This window comes from Cephus cinctus, unplaced genomic scaffold, assembly GCF_000341935.2.
Source record: "Cephus cinctus unplaced genomic scaffold, Ccin1 Ccin1_scaffold0928, whole genome shotgun sequence".
NCBI lineage: Eukaryota > Metazoa > Arthropoda > Insecta > Hymenoptera > Cephidae > Cephus > Cephus cinctus.
Genome location: NW_014333497.1, coordinates 122,820 through 142,630, shown reverse-complemented (window position 1 = coordinate 142,630; position 19,811 = coordinate 122,820). Strand labels below are relative to the sequence as shown.

General features: G+C 43.5%; 1 protein-coding gene across 22 annotated transcripts in view; it reads left to right on the top strand.

Moving 5' to 3' along the window:
• Nucleotides 1-19,811, top strand: part of LOC107271206 (nuclear factor of activated T-cells 5) — a 46,521-nt gene that overhangs the window by 23,349 nt on the left and 3,361 nt on the right. For 5 of the 22 annotated variants that reach the window (XM_025088421.1, XM_025088420.1, XM_025088419.1 and 2 more), the window contains 19 exons: nucleotides 3,480-3,587; nucleotides 3,830-3,968; nucleotides 5,627-5,743; nucleotides 6,718-6,883; nucleotides 7,596-7,963; nucleotides 8,071-8,300; nucleotides 9,019-10,096; nucleotides 10,291-10,413; nucleotides 10,507-10,833; nucleotides 11,075-11,287; nucleotides 11,412-11,565; nucleotides 11,705-11,886; nucleotides 11,987-12,340; nucleotides 12,431-12,543; nucleotides 12,703-12,829; nucleotides 12,917-13,202; nucleotides 14,373-14,705; nucleotides 16,428-16,643; nucleotides 17,718-17,860. In XM_025088421.1, coding sequence (XP_024944189.1) covers nucleotides 3,480-3,587; nucleotides 3,830-3,968; nucleotides 5,627-5,743; nucleotides 6,718-6,883; nucleotides 7,596-7,963; nucleotides 8,071-8,300; nucleotides 9,019-10,096; nucleotides 10,291-10,413; nucleotides 10,507-10,833; nucleotides 11,075-11,287; nucleotides 11,412-11,565; nucleotides 11,705-11,886; nucleotides 11,987-12,340; nucleotides 12,431-12,543; nucleotides 12,703-12,829; nucleotides 12,917-13,202; nucleotides 14,373-14,705; nucleotides 16,428-16,643; nucleotides 17,718-17,860 — 4,777 coding nt within the window. Of the gene's footprint in view, nucleotides 1-3,474; nucleotides 3,603-3,822; nucleotides 3,969-4,148; nucleotides 4,391-5,626; nucleotides 5,744-6,717; nucleotides 6,884-7,595; nucleotides 7,964-8,070; nucleotides 8,301-9,018; nucleotides 10,097-10,290; nucleotides 10,414-10,506; nucleotides 10,834-11,074; nucleotides 11,288-11,411; nucleotides 11,566-11,704; nucleotides 11,887-11,986; nucleotides 12,341-12,430; nucleotides 12,544-12,702; nucleotides 12,830-12,916; nucleotides 13,203-14,372; nucleotides 14,706-16,427; nucleotides 16,644-17,717; nucleotides 17,861-19,811 lie in introns of those variants that run through there. The other 17 variants (XM_025088426.1, XM_025088428.1, XM_025088429.1 and 14 more) reach the window with 17 other exon arrangements.

The window sequence follows — 19,811 nt, the reverse complement described above, 5'->3', positions numbered from 1 at the left end:
ACACACATGCCCATCCCATCGTGAAAGTGTCCAGTCGTAGTGGTAACCTACTGATACCAATGTTGGTCGCTTGGGAGGATGAGAGAGAGATAGACAGAGAAGGGGTTAGAGGGAAGAGAGGTAAACGCGAATCCTTTCTCTCACTTTTTGACTCATCCTCTTTTTCTCTCTATCTTCCGTCTCTTTCCCTGACCAGAATACACCTTGCGTCCGGCAGATGATCCCTGGTCCATGGGCTGGTCTTGCTTTGTATTTTTTTTTAACTTTCTTGGAAAACTGGTCGACTGGAACCCGACTCCACGAACCTCGCTACAGTCGAAGTCCACGTGTGCCTGGTTGAATTTTTATGGGATGCTGTGCCACGGTACCATGGACCATACGTGAAATCATTTACGTTCTTAGTATACGGCACTTTCTACGTTTGGTAATTATTACGGGACGTAAGATCCGTTTTTGGGCTGTATCATCGTTTTACGGTGATATCGTATCGCCAAGGTGACGGCTAGTCAAATGATTCTAAGTCTAACCAGTTTCGGTCGCTGTGGTCGTTCGTATCTGCTCATTGCCAGACATCCGACAGTACTCGTACATCTGTTTATTCAATTCGATTAGAATCCTAAGAGATTCGTATCTTTGACAATAGTGTACTATATAGATGATGTTCTTTTATGAGATACTAAAAAAAAAATGTTTCACTATCGCTCGCGTAGGCGTGCACGTTCGTCTTTTCTATCAGGCTGTCCTGCCGGGAAAGTAAAAGTATAGTCGACGAGGCTGGTGTGCCGCGTGCCAGGAACGTCTACGTGGCTACTCGTGGCCCAGGCGACAGTCAGGTCCGCGGGAGCACGCTGTACAGCGTGGTAAGGCAGATGAGACCAACGCCGAGGTACGAAGCGGTACAGTCGCCTGTGGCCTAGGTGGTCGAGGAGATGAAGAAAGGTGGCGGACGAGACGAACGACGATGAGGAAGAGAGAGAGAGAGAGAGAGAGAGAGAGAGAGAGAGAGAGAGAGAGAGTGACGTAGGAGGTACGAGGAGGAGGGAGAAGGCGAGTCGCGTTGGCTACGGCGATGCCGTGAGGCGCGCGCGCATGTCCGCGTTGCCGCGTCGCGATCGCCCTGGCCCACTGACCCATATTACACGTGGGTACTGGTCCCATATAGGAGCGTCGGTTCCAATAGCAATAGTCCTTTTCGGCTCTGGAGACGTCATCCTCGGCGGTATCGTCCACCTCGGGAATACGAGTACACTGCAACGATCCATGTTATCTTGCGCACGTGCGCAAGAGAGAGAGACGTTGCTGCTTTTGTCGCTGACTGTACCCCCCTCCCTCGCCGTTCGTTTCTACATATCGGTTGTCGAAGGTACTCTTATCGCTACACCTCATATGGGGAATACGCGCTCGTACGATCGGGACTCTTTCGTTGCTCAGACTGTACCCCGTTGCTGCCGTTGATACAAGTGCTGCGATTTTTCAGCAACGAAGTGAATACCCGCACGTGTCTCCCGGGGGCTTTGAATCTCTTTTCGTTGTCCATCCACCTTACTACGATTCGTTCTCGATCTATCACGGCTACAAGTACTTCGGAGCCGAACGGCCAGCCCTCGCTACGGCACTTCCTTCTGCCACCTCATGCTGCGCGTCACTCACGGCTAAGTACCCACCTTCCTCGCCTCCTGATACAGGTACCCACCAATCCGGCGACCTCGGGGATACGCTCGCTGGTTATCGACGTCACTGTACGCGACACCCTCTGGCTTCTACGCGTCACTGTACCTTGGGCACGTGCCATTATTATTTTCACCTCCCTGTTCGTTCTTGAGACTATCATTTTATTCGACGCCTCACGTTGGGTCTCCGTGCCGATAAATATTTGAAATTTTGTCGAATGGGTTTTATTGCCTTTTTTTTCGAATTCTTTCCCACGTGCCCCTGGCGTCCACTCGCGACGAGTGGTCTCGCTTTTGAGCTCTGTGGTGGTATGCATATATGTTTTTCACGTGTACCTGAAATTACATGCAATTCCGAGGCGAGCAATCGCACGATCACGTGACGTGACGTAAAAGGGGCTAGATACGGAGAAGGTGGGTACGATATGATCTTGTCGAGATTTTCTGTGGTGCGGTAAAGGGACAGGCGGGGGAGAGCACGTGCGAGTTCCACGTGCGGGGTTACAGCTACGGACGTCACGACAGCCTAGCTAGTACATTACATACTGGCTTCACGGTACTTTCATTCTTTCTCCTCACATTTTTATTCCCTTTTGCAACCACTCCTTTCTTCTATCTGATTTTACGTATGTCGTTCTCGATTTCTCTACGCCCTCCCTCCCGTACGGGGAAACACTATTCTTTCTTATTTCTCTTGTCTTTAATAAATCCCGAAAATCTTACCGGCAAACGGCGAAACTAAATTAAACGTTTTTCTCGTTGAAGTAGAAAAGAAAAAAGATTTTTTAAAACGCACTTTAATTTCTATCTTCAGATTCTTCTTACGCTTCGCGTACTCTCACGTGTACAATACAAGTATCTATTGAAACAAGTAAGCCGTAAAAGTGCACGGTCACGTTTAACTACTATGGAAATTCCATTTTAACTTTACGGGCGCGTCCTTCGGTACCCGTCGTACGCGTAGCGCGATATTATGCGGGACGGAAATCGCACGATTCGCGGCTTAGCGTTTCGAACTGTTATCGTGAAAGTTATGGGCACCGTGTATACCTGGCGGCGATTTGGGATCGAGTCCCATGAGATTTCATGGGTATCGTAGCTGCACGACGTAGACGGAGAAATCAAAGAAACGGGACTTGTATCTTGTTTGAACGAACTTCGAAGTATCCTTGATAAATGTAAAATTGCGTCACTCAATACGAACTGACTTTATTCAATTTATCGTCCCATTCGTCCTTCTTCTTCGAAAGGGTCCTACTCGTCTTCGTCGTCCCGGAGACACCTTTGCTCCTCACAGAGCTAAGCCTCCTGACGTTCGATCGGTGCTGGTTGGTCAAACGGAACGTGCCTTTTATTTTTGTCTCTCTTTCTCTTTAATACTAGCTGGTAACAGACAACGGCTCTAGCCAGCTGCAAACGGTAGCGCTAAGGCCGGTAACAGCGGTTACTGGCAAGATCGATCTCATTGGCCAATCGGAAACACGCCGACTTGGTTAACGCTTCTTGCGAGCGTAACAGCTTTTCACGAAAGCTGAGGAGATTTCACGGAGGGGAAATCACTGCGCTTCGTTCATGCGATGCCGATCGATCGTTCGATTGATTTATCACGAGTGTTTCGTATCGGCGGATTGCTGTCCTTTATCGATCATTCCTTTATATATGTATTTCTATATACTCTCTTGAGACGTTGAATAAACTTTTTCAATGTTCCAATGATTCTGCAGCAGCTTGCTCGATAGTCTTACGTACGTTTTACTTCAGGGGGATTCTCGCTTGTGATGTTACATAACTCTTTGTCTCCTGTTGCAGGCCTGGCCCGTGTGAATTGCAGGACCCTTTGTGGGTCAAAATGAGTGCTGTCACTGGTGGCATCACTAAGAAAAGAAAGAAATCAGATGCCAAGCCCCAGTCGCAAATGTGAGTATGCAAAATGTATGTTTGTCAACAAATTTGTAGGTTAGGTTAGATCATAGAACGAGAGAGAGAGAGAGAGAAAGCGAGAGAGTGGGAAGGAGGGGGAGAGAGGGAGAGGGAGAGAGAGATGATAATATCTCCTACGAGATGTATTATATATATGTAAACGTTGTTACCAATAATTGAAATATCTTCATACCCTTCTGTTACTCTGTATTCTTTTTTTTCTTTTAATTGGATTGCAGTAACAAGTGCCTTAACGAGAAACGACGGCGGACCCAGGAGAACTTGTATATCGATGAGCTTGCCGAGCTGATTTCCGCCACGGACATGAGCTCTGGCAAGACCGACAAATGTCAAATCCTCCAGAGAACCGTCGATCAGGTAAGGAGAACAAAAAAATGAAGGAAAAGAATAATAAATGATACGCATACTTAAACTATCGTCTAACCACCTTGCTCACTACTTACCTCCACCTTTGATCCAACAGTACAGATTCACCCATAACCCTTCTTCTCCTGTGTACCTTCACTTCAGCGCCTCGAGTTTCAAATAGCGGAGACTGGGACAGTATCGGATTACAACCCTTAAAACTCACTCGTGTACTGACGGGACTTTGGGCTTTTTTGGTTCTCCGCGAAGCTCTGGAGATCCCGGCCATCGATACGACGAAATTTTAACGAGGAGCTGCCACACGCGGACGCTGATACTCTTGGACAGCTTCCTGCGGACATATTTTATATTCGCTGAGCTCCCTCGTTACGCAGCGAATTCATACGCGTTGGGTTAACGTGTAACGTTAAATGGCACGTAGACTTGACCACGTGCTCGTAATGCAAAGTTTAACAGGGGTTGAAGTCTTCGCTTGCGCGTAGACTTAAAGCTTCCTTGTCCCTCTGACAATTGGGAGCTACTAGGCACCAGTTGTCAAGTCAGTCAGTCGTTCAGTCGTCTCAATGTAAAACGGACTTGTTGGAAAGATAGGAAAAAATAGAGAGTCCGTTGACAAACTTCTTCACGACGATCAGTCTTAATCTAGAATTATCTCAGTCACAAGTGCCACGCGTATACGTAACGAGATCCAATTGTTAAATCAGGAACCGGAAGTTCGTCTGAGAGACGTCCGAGAGTCATATGTTATTCATTGGTAAGACGGGGAAATCGTGTAAGAAAATAAACCAATTTTGGCCTATCAGACCGAACTCTCGCGACATCATCGTCGTTTCGCACGGGAGCGACAGAACAAGCGCGAGACTTGCTGCGGCTCCTTCTTCGAGAATTTATGGCAAATCGCGTCGCTTATATTCCGCTGGGGACTAGTGGCAACGTCGCGCAGACCGTTTGTCGGGCTCTCGGAGTCACCGACTTTTCGAGGCCACGAGCGTTAACGCAGAAGACTCCTCGCGAGAATGGCGCGATCTATTTGCCCGCTTAAAAGCTTGCGACTCGTAAGAGTCTCCCGATATCTCAGTCGGTAATATAGAACTTTTGAGCGATGCCTTCGTTCTGCATCTACGTTCTGGCTACGGGAACCTCTCGCTGCTTCACTTTATCATCTTCGCTTCCTTATCCTGACGTTCGTCCTCGTTTTGGTCCTATGACGGCTGCCCTTGTGTACTTCAGTTATAATAAAAGTCGCCACGCGGTTAATGGCAGTGCCAACGTGGCGACTTTTTAAACGCTTCTAACGGCTTAGGGAAGCGTCAGCTGTTACCGGGGATCTCTTGTTGGACTTTACTATTATATGTATACGTATCGATAAGACAAACCTTCACTTGTTTCGCGTTGGACTAATTCTTGTCTCTCCGACCAGATTGTCATTTGGAGTTTATACGATTCTTTAAAAAAAATAATTTTTATTTTACATATCTCGAGAACGACTCCTCCTGGGCCTACGTGATTTTACTTTTATTTCTTGGCTTTCATCCATTAAAATCTTCAGGTGACGTAAACATTACTCCTGGTAACGGATTGCGTGATCGTAATGATATCTCGTGTCAGGCAAGAAACAGTCCGTAATGAAAATCTTTTTTAACTTGCAGATTCGGCACATCAGGCAACAAGAAGGTTCCAGTAGTCATGCTGTGCAACAGGGAGAAGTTAGCTCGTCGAATCCCAACATACTGTCCAACGATCAAGTCGGTCCAATTCTGCTCGAGGTAGACTGTCTACATACACACGCAAATTTGCAAAAGCAGGAAATGGGGAAACTATGTCAAATATTATAATGATTTTTAATTCGGGATCTTATCGTATCTATAAGTTTATTAGTGATTAGCTATTCTTAAATGGGGATTTATCAAGTGGTGGTTAATACTTTACTCTTAGCATCAAGGTCTTCTATGTTCATATGTTCGCACGAGATCCTACTCAGCGATGGTATTTTGTCGATTTGCAGGAATTTTCATAATTAGGTGTGGATTGACACGCGCGCGATTTCACAAGACCCATTGACTATCGTACAGGACGCACTTAGGAAAAGAAGGGATACTTTTCGACCTAGAGAAAAGCTTCCGGGAAACTTAGAGAGCGAACGTCCACGTGTGTCTGTGTTAGGATCTCGTTAGAGGGTCGTCATTCTCCACTGCTTCCTGTTCCTCTTCGGCGTGAATCTTTCTTTTCGTTTTCGTAGTACAAATATGATGAGATACAAAGTAAGTGTTCCATACGTGCACTGCGTAAAGAGGTTAAGGGAATTTTTGAGAATTCGATTAACGTGCATATATATATATATATATATATATATTTTTTTTGTTTTGAAAATTATTATTGTCCGTCAACTTACTGTCAGAAATATGACGTTGAGACCTTCAGAGACGTAGATAGAAAAGATAGGATTGTTTAGGCACAGTTCAGACGAATGCAACGCGATCAGTCTTTCGTTCACGAAAGGTCGAAGGGAGATTATTGAATGACGTATTAATGCAAGATAAACGATAATTCATGACACCCCATAACCGATAAAACTGAGTGAATCTTTTAATGGGGTAGGATTAGCGTTATTAAAAAAAAAAGAAATGTCGTTCACTTAAGTCCAGTAGGATCGTCGCTTGAGCGAAAGTCTCTAGGGCATTCGTCGCTGCTACAAAAGTTGTGAACTTGGCTTTAATCCTTGTTTTTTTTTTTTTTCCAGGCGCTCGATGGCTTTCTGTTCGTCGTGAACACAGAAGGGCGCGTGGAGTACGTCACGGATAACATAACGCAGTACATAAATTATTCAAAGGACGATGTGCTCGGGAAGGATATTTATAATATTATTCATCATGGAGATCACAATACCTTTATGCCGATGTCGTTAGGTCAGTATTGTATTATTTCGCATGGGTCTGCAAAGACTCGTCTTCCCGGATAGAGAAGTCAGCATGCAGTAACTCGATATTATCAGTTTCTCATAGTGCGGATGGACCACAAGAGGAAGTTTGTGCTGATATTTCGTCGACTTGCAGGCAATGCGAGATAAATAAAATATCTATCGTTCGAATTACTTACGATCTTGAGTTGCTGCGCTGCTATCCTTTACTCTTATAAATCTAAAATCACTGTACTCTTGTAAGTCTGCCGAATTTACTTTTAATCTAATGCCGAGCCTAATGGTCACTGTTCTCAGTGCTTATTTTATATCCCGAGCTATCATCGCTATCCCATTCATTTATCAACACTGTTCAAGATACCCTCAAGGCAATAAGCTCCATTGATGCTGTTCGGCTCATGGCATTAGATTTAATGGTGCGCTATTAGAAATGATGAAAACCATGCCCAAGACATGATTCCATAGTCGTTCGGAGCTAGAGTAATTACCTAGTGAATGATATGGAACCTGTGTTTTTGAATATTTTTGATAATACCTCAAATTGCCAGGTATATCAAATTGCACGAATCAATCCTATAGTTATCTATAGTGAACGCTCGATATTAGAAGATATTTTCTTGTAGACAAATTTATATTCCCGTCAATTTTGACAGTTCAATTTAGTCACCGTGTCTGACGTTTGCTTACATTTTTTTTTTTAGGCTGGACCAGCGAGCCTCAGCACCAAACAAGAAATCGTACGTTCAACTGTCGCTTTCTGGTGAAGCCTCCCGATGATAAAGAAGAGACTATGGAAGAGAAGCAGCAGCGAGTGTCAAAATACGAAACTATGCAAATATGCTCTGCGCTCCTTCCGAATAATGGTGATCGATTAGAGAGTGGCGACGTATCCTCCGAATCCTCGGACGTAGGTCCATGCGTGATGTGTGTAGCACGTAGAATTCCGTTGAACGAGAAGCCTCTGACCACGTCGATCGAGCAGTTCACCGTAAAGCTGGATACCATCGGCAAGATCCTGGCCGTCGACACCAGCTGGTTGTCGCGTTCTTACACCGAGTACCTAAGCAAGGTATACTTAACTCTATTGAGACATCCTAGTGCTTCCTGGGAAGGAAATAAGATGCAAATAAAATTATAGGTATATGATTTGTCAAATGATCATTAACTTTTTATCAGGACCTGATTGGCATGACAATACAGGACTTGTGCCACCCGCATGATCTCAGTAAGCTAACTGCTCATTTGAAGGATACGATCCAAGTCGGCGAGGGTTCCTGCTCTACGTATCGACTTCGTGTCAGTCCTGACAAGTTCCTTAACATTCAAACGAAGTCAAAACTTTTCAAAGCGAATGTGGTGATCGGCCACGACACGGATTTTATGATGTCCACTAATTCTATCATAGGGTAAGTTTATCACTTAATTACTTATGTCATAAGCATTCGTTTATCTAGCTGGACGACTGCCGGATACCGTTGTAACATGATTCCATCCCAATCCCAAAGAACTTGAATCGGAAACAGCGCTTTTTTCACCACACAAACCCACCAGCTCCCATTATGAGGCTCGAACGTGAGACAATGCTTGGGCACTTATTCTTATAGTCCTTAGGGTACGGAAAGGCGCGTATTGCAAAATTGTAACCAGGTTATCTTGCATGCTTCTCGATGAGGGTATTTCGCTCGGTGTTGGAGATCTGGCCACTCTTGAAATCGAATCTATTCCTACCTATGGTTTGAGTTACACTCTACTTTATCTATATATACATATTTGTGTGTATTAAATATTACATAACGTCATAATCACACTGCTTATGGTAGACCTCAGTCACTGTACTAATTGTTTGAGAGCACGTTAAAAAAATAAAATCATTTACTATCCCCCGAGATCCGTCTGTCTGACGTGGAAGCGGGGCTTCGTCAAAACGAAAGGAGAAGTTGAGAAATGTCCTCAGAGGCAATGCGAAAAAGAGAATGGGCAAAGGCAGAGAGCGGGAATAAGAATGAAAATGACAAAAGAATGAGAAATGAAAATACGATAAGCTAGAGATAGACAACTAGTTGCGTGTACAGTACTATAACAGTCAATGCAATATATATTATTTTTCTTTCTTGTCCACGCTAGGGACAATGACTTAACGCCTCTCGAGGGTGGTCAGCTTTCCAACAGCAAACTGTGCTCGGGACACTCTAGTAACCGTTGTGCGAATAATAGTAATAATAACAACACGAGCAGCAACAACAACAACAGCACCAGCACCGTCGTCGTCAGCAGCGGCAACGGCAACAACAATAATCCCGGTAACAATAACAATAACGTGGGTGGTCCCCTGATGTCGGTGGGCCAGCTAAACGGGCAAGTGAGTGGTATAAGTGGTCGTATGTCGAGTAGCGGCGCCGCGCAGTCGAACAGCACGGTAGCGTTTAGCACGGTAGAGCCGTGTAATCCCCACGGCCCGCTGGTTACGAGCAATTCCTTCAACCATTTCCCCACGGCGAGCATGGACTTGGAATTCGAATTCTTCCCTAGTCCCACATGGGACCACTTGGAAAACGCCACCGGATGGGCCGATAGGCCCGATTCGAGGGCGAGTGGCGGGCACATTAATTCACGGCCGCCCTCGCAACCAGCCCCGACTGCTTCTTCTCCGGGTCCCCAGCAAGGAGCATACGCGCCCTCTAATGCGTCGGTGGCGCCGCACTGCAGTCCCTTCAGTAATTCGTTCCCCTTCAGTCCGCTTCAGGAAACGCAGACAACGAGCATCAATGCCAACGGGGGAGCATCGACTAGCAAGAGGCCCGAGGATGGAAGTGGTGCCGGTGCTCCTGGTCCTGGTGGTGGTACCGGCAAGGTCGGATGCCCGACGGCGACGACTACCAACAATATGGACACCGTGGCTACTCCTAGTGTTGCTGTCGCGGCTAATCTTGAGACTCAGAACAGTGTAGTGTCTACGGAGTCCGTGAGGCTCAGGAAATTGTTAACCAAGGGCGCCAGTGTTAGTGACGACAGTCAGTCGGACAATGCCAACGAGTCGGATAACCAAAATAAACATAGGATATTAAAAATCTTGCTTAATCAACAAGATGAGGATGACTATCATGCTGAGCATAATACTAAAGTGCGCACCAGTCCTAGCGGCGTCCAAAAATCCACTGCGGAGCACTCCAAGACCTCGCTAGGGAACAACATGCTTCTCCAGGTAACAGATTAATTTAAAATCAGTTCATCTATCACTTATTCGCCTCATGTGCTTTTTAATTATCTGCGTGAAACACATCCATTCCTTACTTCTGTTCATTGTCTCTTGTATTGTGATATTTATTTGACGCTGGCTAACTCTTCTTTAAATCATAAATCCACCCTGCACTATTACTGAACTTTCCCTGTTTCAAGTTATTAAATGAGAAAAATGACGACGAGGACGAGGAAGCGCGCGCTGGTCTTAAGAAACGGAACGAGCTCCTACAGCAGCTGCTCAAAGATCAGGATGAAGAAAGGAAAATGCAAGAGCAGCAGGTACATTCAGCTATCCGATAAGATTCTCTCGCTTATCAAGCGTGAGTTGCTCAATCTTTTTTTTTTCTTCTTTCATTTCTAATGGCAATCCAGAACCGGGATGATGATCCATTGTTGCGGAGTCTCGGCTTCCGTAATACAACACCTTCGCCCTCGCAATCTGGCGATCACGTGGGTATCGGAGGATCTCAAATTGGACAGAAAAGACCCGGCGAGGATGGTGACTTAAATATAGCAGTGAAACGAACGATGGATGGATCGCATCAAGTCTCTTCGTCGGGCGGTTCGGTATCCTCGGGTAATGCTACTAGCAAACTCTGGGAAAAGAATAAGATGCTGGCTTCTCTATTGGCTAAACAGCCGTCTCAGCCCACGACGATCCCACCGATTCCTGCGTCTGTGATATCGGCAACTCCACAGGTAAAGATTTATAGCTGTGTCGATGTAATATGAACCCACCAAAACATACAGCGATTGAATTCAATTTTAATCGCAGTCTATTTTACCTTCAATGTGATTGGCGGCTACGGCAGTCTTGTCAATCTTAAAATAATATTATTTAAACTAAACCAATTAAATTATTCTGTGCAGTTGTCAGTCATTCACTGGGTAAACGTTTCGTATTAATAGGCTTAGCGTTAATATTCCATGTACGTTATAGGAAAAACTACCCCGTGTGAGCGAACGGCTCAAGCAACACCAGCAACAACAAACGCAACAGCAACAACAACCCTGGTCGGGTGGTGGTATGCAAGCAGTTAGCAGCAACACAACCACCACTAGCGCAACTTCGGCGCGAACTCCTCTTCAAAACCAATCGAGACAACTACCTCGTCAAACAACCAATATCTACCTCAGTCACATGCTAAGTCAGGTCAGTAACAATTTAAATTAGAATCCTCGCGAAAATAGATTTTCGTGCACGTTCAGATGTAGTTAAATAAGTAAACAAGCTATTTCAACTCGAAATAAGAATTGTACGGTTGTTCGACGTATAGCAGAGACCCCAAATGGGTCAAATGGATTCGGAGTTTGGGGCTAGTGGAGATTATCGACAACCGGGTACAGACATTACAACCTGGGACAACCAGTCATCCGATCCGGACTTATCGGATATTCTAGATCAAGTCATCGAGTTCGTACCGGACGAAGGCAAGTATTACTAAAGTATCGATTCTTATTAGACGCCTGTTGATTGCTATAATCGTAATTCTTACGACACCGAGTCTTTCGGTCCCAGTGAAGCACGTAACAGTGAAAGTAGTGACGCTAGTATACAATTTTCATTCAGCAGAATCATCCGCGTTGGCGACTCTTATGGACGCTCTTGAACCGCCGCAAAACAATGTGATGAATGAAAAAATGGCTATAAATGCTATACAGAAGTCGTTGATGCTGTGCGAGTCGGCTGTGGTAAATCCCACGTCTTCCACCATAACGATGCCAGGAACGCCACCATCTTATTCTACGGCTGTAAGTTGCAAGACTGTTTCATAAACGCCTGCAGGTCGTTCATACGCGATTTGCGAAATTAATTAGGAGTCTGATTGAAACAACCCTGTAATTTTTTTAGCTGAGAAATACACCTGTAACGTCAAGTCATAGCTATCAACCTTCGCCATTGTATCAGCAGCAACCGCGGCCACGGTTTAACGCTCAGCCTGGCATAAGGCAAACTGCAGCGCAGTTCACTCAACAGCAACAACTGCAGCTACAACAGCAACGCAGCAAACTGATGCAGCAGCAACAGCAACAGCAGCACAAGCAAAGGCTTCTGCAACAACAGGAGCAACAACACATGCTGATACCGTCAAACGCGACAGCCACGGACCAAATTACCACCGCCATACACAACATAGACAGTTTACTAAATAACACCGTTGCACCGAACGTATCGTTACAGGTACGCGGGCGAGCGATGATATCGGTAATTAGCTTTCCATTAATAAAAATCATCTCGCCGGTAATGTATTATTGCCAGTCTATCACGATCGTCCTGTTTATTCTTTGATTACAGCGGTCCAGCGTACCAGACACACAAGTTTCCCCAGGATACGGGGGATCCGTCCAGTTGCCTTCGGGGCATCGCCTCAGTCACTCCTATTCTCACCCGTCAACGTTACCTCAGCAGTGAGTAGACTTTATTTTTATCTCGTTATCGATCTTCGTTTTACTCACGACAATATACCTCCGGTTCGAATTTGCGTTATTTATGTATTTTTTTTTGCAATTGAAAAAAGTAACATACTCGCACAAATCAATAATTCTTCTCATTGTCTTATTTTGCAGTCCCGTGGTTAATAGCAACTTCAGTAGTGGTCAGCAAGTCTCGGCTGCGGCGCGGTTGTCGCCGCATTCACCGGCTACTATTTTGCCATTTTCACATCCTCAACCGTTGTCGCCGCGAGTCTCGCAGGTGAGTCTCCCGAGGAAAGCCCCGGGCTCACGTACGCATTTAACCGTTCCGTGAGAGCCGGGATTTTCACGGTATTTTCTGCTTCAGGGTAATTATGGTAACGGTCCGAGGATGTTCAATGTTAACCAGGTGAGGCCCCAGCAACAACAGCAGACCCAGCAGCAAATACAACAACAGCAAAGGTCCATGCCGTCGCCGGGTACACCAGCTTCGGCAAGACAGTCTCCTTTCCCTGCGGAAGCTTTTCCTCCACCTGCGTCTCCCACTGCGAGCCAATTCCCACCAGTACCAAATCCCGCTGCTGCCAATCCTCCGGGGCAGTATCGACTTCAACGAACGACCTCCACGCCCTCGGCCACCACTCAGCTCCCAGGTATGCGATTACTCTCTTGACAAGATACGATCAACAAAGAAAGATATCATTGAACCCGATTTCATTTATCTCAAATCATGCGTAATCAAATAACAGTGCAAGCAGGGAATTACGAGTCAATAGAATTCGTAAAGTTTATCCAATCGACGCAACGCACGATTAATAAACACACGTCCGATCGGAAATACTTGTATACTTGAATTACGTGAAACAATCATCAGATAAGCCGGACTGACTTCTACCTTCGTAGAATATTTCATTCTCGGACTCCTCAGGTAACACGAGAAAAGATGGCGTTGTCACGATGCGTATATTTTTTAAGATTTGTGTACGAGACCGATACGCGGTTCTGCGAATTTCGATCATCCTTTTTTTTTTTTTGGTATTTATCTCTTTCGTAACAATAAACTTCGCGTATTTTACGAATTGCCGAGTGGCTACGGGTTCACTTACGGGTTTACGTGTGACACGATTTCTGTACTTGTCGTACAGACTTCTTCTGTGATTCGATTTTGACGTTCACTCATTGTCAGGGTAAGTACTTCATCGAATAAATTTCTTCGCTTTTGAGGTTCGACTGTTCTTCTTTATTCTGGACACTTTAGGGTTGTAGTCGTTTTTGTTTGCTCTAGGCGAACATTTAGCGCTCCTCGCGGCTTAAGTTGCCCTTAACTTATCATTATCATCTGTTACTAATACATTTAAATATTACTGTATCGAACTGTCTATGGAACTTTAGCTTCAGGTTTTTCGTTTTCCTCCTTTCTATATGTTTCGTTATCTATTTCGATTTACTATCTGCGCTTGTGAGTACAAGTACAAACGTAGACTTGATTATCTGTGAGTGTTTTGCATTACAAGAATGCGTGCGCAATGCTTATGATTTTATTTTTTTTGCGCTTCATTTCATCGAACTTCGTACATATTTTGTCAATACATAATTACATAGGAATGGGTTTGTTACGCAACAAGAACGCATTAATATTAAAACAAATGGCGCGTGTGTGATGAGTTCCAATGAAAGTGTATGTCCTGCGAAGTCATAACAAGCCCATTCCATGATAATACAAAGTGCATCGAATGGTCTGTAGTGATGCATATCCTTACTTTTCTTCGAAGTAATTAACAAAAAATAGTTTGGTCATCGACAACAAAAATGCATCGAGGTAGATTTTATTATTGTTGTAGGTGGAGTAGGTTCGCCAAGACACTACGGAGTCAACAAGGAACAACCCCACCTGTCACCTAGTCATCCCCATAACCAACAGCAGCAACATAACGCTGGCAATGCCCAACATTTTTCAAACCAACAACAACAGCAACACACTTCCATGATATATCACACAAGTTCCAACACAATCAACCCTGCTGACGTACAGAACAATCAGTTCTGTTATGATCGAACGTCTGTTTCACTGTACTCAACGCCAGGACCTGGTGACCCGCAGAATCAGGGTAGGCCTCTGCCTCCACCTGGGAATCCTGGAGTTCACCAAATGGGTGGTAAGTCATATGACCTCTTAATGTCATGTGACCATCAGTACATCGTCACCGTCATGGTCATCGTTCATCGTCACCGTTTCACACCTGCTCAAATCATCATTGTTTCTTCCTATTGTGATACATCAACCTGCTCTAAGATATTAACATCTGTCATCGTTTATGTTTGTTTTTTGTCTCTTGTGTTCTCGTGTAGTACTCAAATTCGGGGCACCACGAGATTTTTCCCTCATTCACATCACAATTATGTTACGTTCATACTGTTTGTTTATTGGTGACTGTGTTTCATTGTTTTTTGCGTCATACATGTTTCTCTTTTCTTCTGGTACCTGGGAAAAAAAATCGCCTGCACTTACATGTCAATCATACATATATTTTTCAATTTTAAAATTATTCATCCATTTTTAAATGGAGTAACGAAAATTTTATCCGTTTTGTTCGACCTCGTATCTTTTTGCTTTATTTTTTTTGTAACATACATATATATATATATATCATCATTGAATTAATCAATTGACAAGAGAAGCACCTTGATCACATATGTCAATCTAGCGTTAAATGTTGCATGATGCTTCCTTCGGAGTTTTTCAGCACCGCCACAACCACAACCCACCACCACCACTCGTGTCGTAACCATGCCCAATGGATGCCTTGTATCTGCCCACCATCCTGTACTAATTTGGCGACGTTATTGACAAAAGAACAGACAGATTACGTTACGTCGACTGGTGCGAATAACAATGTCTCGTTAACAAAACTGGATGGATTTTTGTGTATTCAAGGATATTCTTACACGGACGATTGAACTTTGACACCTTGACAGAAGATATTGGAACGCGATTAATAAGAATTATGATATTGGATTTCCCCCCCCTTTTTTTTTTAAATTCTGTAATGAGTCCAGAAAAAAAATCATCCTTGAAGAAAATCCTTGAAATCTGTGTAACGAAGGACTCAAAGTGTTGTATTATCGGTATCATGAACATACGTGATAACACGTAGTATTATTATGCACTGTAATCAAGGAGAATCAGTATACCACGAAGCACGGTATCGGATCTTACAATCAGCACACGTTGCACGATTCGCCTATGTCCGTGAGAGAAGCAAGCTGTCAATTACTATGTGTAGCTTTAAAAAAAAAAAAAAAAAATGATCGATGGAAAAGGATTGAGTATAAAAAGAAAGAAAAAAAAGTGAAAATAATAGCCAAAATATCCGACGGTCTTACAGCTTTGTCATTCATCCTTTTGACCCTCATACTCGATGTTCATCAATGTAATGTAATACCCTTTAATGTACTTTACTATAAGGCCTCTTATCCGTAAGTCGGCAGGAGTGACTTGTGCACTAATGGAGAGACGTGATAACGAAAGTATACCAAAACTTCGAAATCATTATCGAAATAGGTATATAATGTCTGCTGTAAATGATTGTCTGCAATAAAGCGAAACACCCATTTTTCCTATTTGCGTATCGTTTAAACTAGGCGTGCGCGTCGTGCCGCAATTATGTGATTACACAAAAACAACCAAGTATGCCGGAATCATTTGAGAATAGAAGAAATTGAAAATGCGTCGTAATCGCTAAAATTGTACAAAACCCCAAACTTTACCGTGAATTGATATTGTTTTTCTTTTCTTTTCTTTTCATTGCGTTGAACGTGCCTTTGAGTTTTTCGAGTATGCACTTTTGTCTTCATGCTTCTGGTTTTTGTTATCACAGGTAACGCGAGTAGCACGGGCAATATGACGTCGGCGGAATTTGTACGACAAGAGCTTAGGGCGATTGTCGGGGCCCGCACGCAGCAACAGCAACAGCAACAGCAACAGCAGCAGCAACAGCAGAGGGTACCCAACAACATACAGAATAACCTGGCTGGTCAAGTATCTCAGGACGACCTTGAGGCCCTTGGTCTTACCTTCGAGATGTCTTCCGCAGGTGGGTTAAGCAATTGATACTACCGTTTGATTTTTCCGGGTGAAAAAATGAAGAAAAAAAATGCATTTTCTTTCAAAAGATATTTACTTCACTGCAATAAAGTATTTTCGGTCACGATTAAGGAACGGGGAGGAAACTTTTTTTTTTTTTTTTTTTTCCAATTATCTCAGTAATCACTACAGTTGATGCAAACTGCTGTGGAAAAGTATTACAGGCTACTTATAAGGATGTAATTTTTATTATCTCTGTTTTTTTTTTTTTTTTTCAAAATTCTTGTTATACTCAACATGACAAAGAGATCCAAAAATCCATTATCTCCACGCCCATTATTACTATACTGCTAATAGTACTGCTACTTAGCTACGCGTGTTACGATTCAAACGGTTCTGCGATCGCGCGCAAAGAAAATATAAGAGTCTGCGCGTAATTCAGCAGGTCGCCGATTGCGATAACGATTTCGTCCGTTCCAAGAGTAAAGGCTTTTTCGTCACACTTTTACAATACCCTGCCTTCCACCAATGTACATACAATCCCAACAGTGTACAGTACGATTATTACCCACATAGATTACTAGGTACGATAATATCGATTTCGTTTCTATCAGCACATATATATGTACACACATGGGGAGTTTTTAATGGCTGCGATCGAGCCAGTCGTGCAAGAACAACTACTAGCCACGCAGAGAGGCGTACTGTAAATATTTCACTGGTGCTTTGTGGACGTGTCTTAAAATTATAATACGCCGGTCGCGTCAGCGGGGGCAAAGTCGTCGGACAAGCCACGTCACAGTTTAGCGACGACCGATGACCGTGAACGCGTGCATGAGAAGCGTTTCCTGGGATTTTATTTCTTTTTTTTATTTTTCCTCCCCTCCAACCGTCCCGGATGGGCTTGCTGAGACGGGGTTGCGTAACAGTTAATACATGGAAGAAACGTGTGCCTGTGGTGAGACTGTGCGTGCGAGTGGGTATGCTTGTCAACCTTAAAAAAAGAAAGAAAAAAAAGAATATCAATTCCCACCCCTCCAATCAGGACGCCAGGCCCACCCGGAATTTTTTTGTTTTTATATAGAGGAGGGCAATTCTCGCCGAAAGGCAATGCGTGTACAAAGAGACTATGGTAACGCGTGTGTTACGATGTCCCCACTAGGTGAGGCTGTGGTTAGCGATGGCCCCGCCAAAAGCTGGCCAGGAACCGCCCCCACGTCCTCCAGGGTAAGACCCTTCCGACAATTATTTTTATGTACTTCTTCTTGCTCTCTTTCTCTCTCTCTCTCTCTCTCTCTCTCTCTCTCTCTCTCTCTTTCTCACAGACACTTTTTTTAGATTTTTTTTCTTCTATATTGTACATCTTTTTCTCGTATGCTCTTTTTTTATTTATTTATTTATTTATTTTTTTCACTTTCCATACTACTGTCTCTATGACTACTTATCTTCGCTTGGCTTCGTTTACAATTTTAATCCTAACACAGCTGCCATCTGGTATCACAAATAATGACTTTTTACGCTGGATATATAAATGTTTTTTTCCCCCCCCTTATAACGGGTTACCTCATCGTTACCGTACACTTGAAAAGGCGGCGTTACAATTTGTGCGTGATTCTTATAACGTAAATTTTTTCTTTTTTTTTTTTCCTATAATTTCTCGCACGTGCCACGAGGATCTTTATCTTGGTATAAATTATACACGGTGTACTGAATTTCATTTGTTAAACCTTATTCTGCACTCGCTACGGTTCTTATCCTTTATCATGAATTTTCGATTGATCATTTTGATAATCCGCTGCCTGACTTTACCTGTGGCTGAACGGTCCTACGGGACGTCGATGTAGATACGTGGTCAAATGGAAATTTTAGGCACGATGGTAACTTTACGATCGATCGCGTATTATATGAATGAGAAATACAGGAAAGCATTTGGCAGTTGTAGGATTAAAAATAAAATAAAACTTAGTGTGCACGATTGTTCGTAATCTCGGGAATGTTGCAAGTGAAACTCGCGCATTGATCAATCCGTTGTGCGATTGAGCAGATCCTTATGGCTTGTGAGATGCTGGTGATTAAAAAAAAAAAAAGAAGGTAAATAAAAAAAAGAGTTTCGCTCGCTGTCATTCTTCTGAGATATTTTCGAACTCTGTTTCTGTCTCTCTCTTTATCTTTTCCTGTTAACTGTTAACGAGGCGTATCGACGTCGCAGCGTTTCACCAACAAATCGCTATTTCTAATTAATTATTGTCGATCGATTTGCTCTGTCTATAGTTGTTGCTGATTAAAAAAAAAAAAAATTGTTTTTTTTTTTTTTCATACTTGGTGTTTATTCTCTGCCATTTTGTTTTCAGGTTAGCGTAGTCTGTTGAGTATTTTTGCAAATTCGTGAACTAAACCGTTGTTATCGCTACTAAACAATGAAAAACAGAAAAAAAAAACCTCAAGGCTTGTGTCACTCCCAATAAATGTTAATTGATCTATAAATAATGCCTACGCCTTTGTAAGGGAACATCCTGTAGAAATTGTTGTAGTATAAAAAAGTTATTTGTAGAGAAAAAAAAAAGGTTTTGAGGTTTTTTGGTAACACGAGAGCTCTAACGCTTTTCACGATAATTTCCCTCCGATACTTATATCCCTGAATTCTCTTTGGCATTCGCATCCTAATCGATCGTACCGGTCGAATCATTGGAGTTCTTTTTGTTCTCTCGTACAGCCAATTGAAAACGATGATTCGGCATGATTAAAGCATAAAATGCGAAACAATAGACTCTACCGCGGGTGATGGTGTCCATAGCTTTTTTTTTGGGGCTCGTTTTGTATAGGAAACAACAGCAGAGACACGTATTTACACGGTATTCATACGCATATCCACGTAAACATCAGACACTGTATGTAAAGCTGTTCAAAAATTGGCGCGTAAATTTTTTTTAAATTTACATAAGGTAAACGTCCCAGTTACCGACCTTCTCAGGAAATCCTATCATTCAAATCGCGTAGATTTACAGTGATACTCGTCTTCCTGTTTTTGACGATCCTAATCGAGTCCCAACTATGGCGATGATATTCTCTGTCAGGAACCTGGGGGGCACTTTCGGTAACTGGGCCCTTCACCTTATCCTGGAATTTTTTCGTAATGCTTTTTCACAGTTGACCAAAGTGAACCCTTTGCGCTTAGTAA